This window comes from Triticum dicoccoides, chromosome 5A (genome assembly GCF_002162155.2).
Source record: "Triticum dicoccoides isolate Atlit2015 ecotype Zavitan chromosome 5A, WEW_v2.0, whole genome shotgun sequence".
NCBI classification, from domain to species: Eukaryota; Viridiplantae; Streptophyta; class Magnoliopsida; order Poales; family Poaceae; genus Triticum; species Triticum dicoccoides.
The window spans coordinates 497,766,348-497,771,798 of NC_041388.1; the positions used below are offsets into that span (position 1 = coordinate 497,766,348).

Here is a 5,451-nt window from a genome sequence, read left to right on the forward strand (position 1 = left end):
CCTCGCAAAGTTGAGAAAATCTTTCCAACATGTCACACCATGACCATCATAGCGCTGGACCACAAGGGAGCGTCAGAGCCCACATCACTACAAGTGTCCCAAAAAACCAGAAAAGAATCCAGGACAGGCATGTAAACCACATGATCACACAAAGTAGATCTGGGCAAGCAACAATGCAAGACCACAGAATGGGGCCAATTTTCGGTTCGGTGTGCATTTAGTATCAGATGTAATTCGGTCGATCAGGGATGCAAATTTGGAACCTTGAATGTACCCTCCCATCCTTCTTAGTTCAACTAAATGAACTAATTTTTCGGAATTTACATTACTTCCAAAATTTTAGTTCATTTGATTGAACTAAGGAGGGTCTGAGGGTACCCTAAAGGTTCCAAATTTGTATGCCTACGGTCGATGCCACATAACCACAATCAGATGAAACTCTGTGAAGGGAGAATGGATACAAAAGGGGAAACCAGTAGTATATGCAATAATTTCCTCTACACATTAATACATAGACCAGAACTGCAAGGAACCAAATAACAACCGTGAAGCAACATTCTGACCAAAACTGCATGCAAACAACCCTTTGAGATTTTTCTCATACACGTTAATCCCACTGTTCCAGATTGACAAAATAAAGTAAGCAGTTGGTGATCTATGAAATAGTCTGACTATAGCTAAATCAACAGCTGATCACGGAATCAATAAGATTTTTCGAATACGACCTAATCAATAAGATAATGGAGGTAATCATGGACTTGGCAGTAAGCATCATATATTGTTTACTCCGTAACAGAAATATGAGTTGCACAGATTCAAAAAATACATGAGCTGGACAAAACATATGCTCATTAAATAAGTTATGGACCTATGGTCATCAGCAGACAGTAGTACATAAAGGAGGATACATTGCATATTCGGAGCAGTTGAGTTTCACTATGTGGAGACCACAGGAGCAAAAAGAACACAATGGCCCGATTATATGATGGAATCAAATAAAGGGACATCGGTGGACCAAGTCTTGAAAACGATAGCGATTAATGAATGATTAAGACATAATGATTGTTTCTTTGACCACGCACTGTGAAGGCAAAATATGTATAAGGTCACCGTCAGTTCTATTACTAAAATGTACTCCCTCCGTCCCACAATATATTTTGACACTACACTAGTGTCAGAAACGCTCTTATATTATGAAACGGAGGGAGTACTGTATGACCTAACATTTGGAGAAATAACGCATATGGATGTGGCATGTGGGTTGCCTGCCGATAAACTAGTCCTCTGGTCTCCAAGTTTCAGAAGAGATGCAAAATCGAGATCATTCGGCAAACAACATAACCTGTTTCGACAAGATTTGCATTTTTGGTGAGGCATCTGCGGAGCTGGTAAGTACAGTAGTATAGAATGACCTTGCAAACCAGATAAGTTATTTGTTTTAATCTGCAAAAACTGATAATTGAGCAGGAAGCGAAAATCCAATCTCAGTAGCAAACTAGCAATGGGTAGTCATGTCCTTGGATTAAATTCCTTCTAGTGACAATTCACTACAAATTAATCAATTATTTGTTGATGGTACCACTTTTTACTAACAACAAAAATCAACAAAGCATATTGCACTAGACTAGTGATTGCTCTGAGCTGAGGGTAACCTCGTCAGTTCTCTCAAAAGCTTCATTAAATAGCAATTTTTTGAAGTGACCAGGCAAAAACATCTTTATTCCACAGGATAAGATAGCAATGAGCTAGACTATTTGAATAGATGTATCTTGATGGATATAATCCAAGCACCTTGTGTCCTTGTGTTGTGAGTTATTGCTGAATTTGAATGAGGAACATTTCACTAGTAACATTGGCAGTGCAGTGGTGGTCCTTGTACCTGAGGAATGCAAATAATTCCATGACAACACTAAGGTGTTTTGTAGTAGTTTCCAGAATCACAGTAAAAAAGCACTATTGCAACAGGAGGAAAGCCAAGCAAATACAAGTGTAAAGGATTTCCATGAAATCGGAATTTATGTTCCCATGTTAATCATTTCTTAGTGAACATCAAATTGTTCAGATATCAACAAAACATTTTGACCTAAGCCTTATTTATCTCTAATCTCCACAAGAACACAACCATTGTTTGAAAAACAACACTTGATTCCAGTGCTATGTTTCTCCGTGAGAATGAATTTACATGAAAAAATAGAAACAGAAACAAAATACTCCCTCCATCTGGAATTAGTTGTTGCTCAAACGGGTGTATCTAGCACTTTGAGCGACAACTAATTCCAGACGGAGGAAGTACCAACTAATTATTACCACATGTGATAACCCATAACCAGCACAAAGCAATAAAAGTTCCACGACATAGAACTACAACGTAACCAGTACGATAACATTGTAGCGCTGAATTTTCTCCACCATTAGCTAGAAATGGGAACATGTTATGATCCAAACATAACTAGAATAGACTAAGCACAAGCCTGTGAGCAGAGAGCCAATTCAACAATCCTCTGGCGTCCAAAAGGCAACCACCAAAGAATTTCATTTTGCATCTTTCTGCATCAAGCACTGTAGAAGATAGGAGCCCAACATAATTCGTCAGGAACAGCATTTCGCATAGAAGGCAGGCACTAATTTCTTCGGTCCATGGAATCAAGTCTAGATTTTCATTTCATCGTTAAACACAGCAGACAAACTGATTGAACAAACATAATGGCCAAAATTTCCATATATATAATGTGATGGAATGGAACAGCACTGTTATTGTCGTGTTGTAATTCTCGCTCACTCATCTCACCTCACCTCTTCACTTTTCATCCCCTTCCCATCGGGGAATGAAATCAAAACTGCCGGAAACGCAATGGATGGAACTAACGGGGGGAATTAACAGAAGTCAAAACTTTATCGCGAAAGCGACGAGGCGACTCGTCTCCGCCTCTCAGTCGAGGAAGCCGGTGCGGCGCAGGACGGTGTTGCGTACGCGGCGGAGGTCGCGGCCCTTGAGCGTCCTCCCGGCTCCCTCCAGCACGGAGCTGTGCGCTGCCGCGCGCCGCGCGACGATCTCGTGCGGCGGGACCATGGCGTCCCCGTCGTCGCCGCCGACGACGACGTGGGACCACCTCCCTCTCCGCGCCGCAGCATCCGAAGGTATGCGCACCGGAGCCGACCTCGCCGCCGAAGACGGGGTCAACGCGGCCTTCTCCGGGACGGCGCGCGCGGCGGATCGGACGGCAGGGCCGCCCGCGCGCTTCTGCTTCTTCTTAGCCTCATCATCGGGAAGCGCGGCGAGGAGTCCCGGAGCTGAAGAGGCGGGCCAGAGGACGTCGAGCTCGAGGAGGTCGCCATCTGCGGCCGTGGCAGCGCCGTGGACGGGGGTGGGCATCGGGGGGCGGGACAGCAAGAGGCGGTCCATCGTTGTTATCCGGGGATCACCAGTACGGCGGATCTCCGGCTACGTTGCGGCGCTCCGGCATCGGAGGTCGGGGAAATGGGGTGGGGTGGGTTGGGCGTGAACGAGGACACGATACCGGCGAGGGGAGGTGGGCGCGCGGCGGAGTTGTTATAGGGAGGAGGTTGGTTTCCTCGTTTGCACTTGAGCCCTTACTTTTCTTCTCAATACATCGTTAACCCTCTCTCCATGAATTTATAACTAGATATACAATATCTTTATTCATAGGACACATAACAGTGGTACTCCCTATTGTTCATAAATATAAGATGTTCTGATCTAAATGGGATGTCTCCCTCTGTTTCTAATTATAAGTCTTTTTTTTAGATTTCAATATTGACTACATACATATGTATATAGATATAGTTTAGAGTGCAGATTCACTCATTTTGCTTTAAATATAGTCTATATTGAAATCTCAAAAAGACTTATATTTAGAAACAGAAAGGGTATATAGACATGTTTTAGTGTGTTTATTTGCTGATTTCAGTTTGTATATAGTCTATATCTTTCCTTAATAATAATAAAGCGCGGATTGACTCTGTGGGTTCATCGTCACAAATACGCTTCTTCTCATAAATTTACGCTTTCAATTTAAATTTAAAATATATACGCGAGGTGTACTTCCTACGCCAGCCATACTGGGCCGATATGGTGATAGGCTTCCTCCCAGGCTTCATTGATTACGATCCAAAAAAATAGCAACTCCGTTAGAGGAAAAACAGAGGAGGGGAGGGGTGGCGCTCATAGCGAGCTGCAGCTGGGGTCCATGGGAGGAGCTCGGGCTCCTCGGTGGCTGCCTGCTGTGTGGATTGGTTTGGGTGCACCGGGTCAAGGCCGGCCTTTGGTGGGGCGCAGTGCGAGTTCTCTGCTCGGGGCAGGAGGCGGCTCAATGAAGAGGAGATGGGCGCGACGCTCCCCTCTTGTTGCGGCGCACGAGGGAAGGAGGAGGGGGTCGACAGAAAGGAGACGGGGAAGTGGAGGAAAGGGGGCAACAGAGGCGTCGGAGTTGGAGGCGGGGCAGAGAGCCAGCGAGCGGCAGAGGCACCATGGTCCGCCTGCAGGCAAGACGGGACATCCGCTGGAGGATTCGTGCGATTGTGTGTGAGGCGGCCTGCTACAGGGGCGTGCATGCTGCGCACGGGTAGGGTGGTTCGGCGAGGCATCGAGCAACATGATGGGTGTGGGCAGGGCACGCTACCCGGGCAAGAGGATCGAGGGGCAGTAGGGAGGCATGGAGGAGGCGGTCATCGCCAGCGGCGGGGCCGCCCGCCGTCAACACAGACGCAGCAGCCGTCCATGGCAGCTTAAGTCGATATAGGAGGACGAAGAGGAGCTTGCGAGGACCAGCGGCGCCTGTAGGTTCAAGCTCTCTGTAGAGAGAGTGATAGAGAGATAGAAGAGGAGAGGAACAAGGAAGAGTATGCATAGTATGTGTATGCGTACATGGATTTCATACGCAGCTAACAAACTCACGTATGCACAACAAGTACACACTCATGCACTGTACGACCGCCATCGACTAGGAGCTGGTTCCGCCGGCCGCGGGGACGTCTTGATGGACAGCCGTTGTCGAAGAGTAGTCCCTTTTTGAATGTTCGTGTGTTGGTGAGGAAGGAGCTCCCCCTTTGTGAATTTTACATGACAATTTCTGTAGCTACATGGGATTTGTTCATGACCATCAGCATGAATGTTTAGGTACGAATTTGTACTGGAGCATCAACACTCAGAACAATATGTATGCATGCAGAGAACAATTATACAAAGATGTGTGTGTCAGTGTGTCTATCATACAATTCTAAACACTGCATGCATGTATTTGTTTATGGAGCATTTACTGTTCACAAGTTATTATGATCTCTAGGTAAGCTTAATGTAATTTCACATGAGGCAATCATCATGCACATACCAAAAGAATATTAGTTTGGATGCGCATGAGATGACTGAATGCTTGTCACGGTCAATTGTGAGACAAGATAAGCTATCCTAAGGAACTTTGTGCCTGATTTGCT

The 5,451-nt window shown here is 45.7% G+C and overlaps 1 protein-coding gene across 1 annotated transcript; it reads right to left on the reverse strand.

The window, feature by feature from the left end:
* Positions 1–2,638: 2,638 nt before the first annotated feature.
* LOC119302397 lies at positions 2,639–3,508 on the reverse strand. Its single transcript, XM_037579433.1, has one exon. It carries the CDS (start codon positions 3,401–3,403, stop codon positions 2,930–2,932), a length of 474 nt encoding a protein of 157 aa, XP_037435330.1. The 5' UTR covers positions 3,404–3,508; the 3' UTR covers positions 2,639–2,929.
* Positions 3,509–5,451: the final 1,943 nt, after the last annotated feature.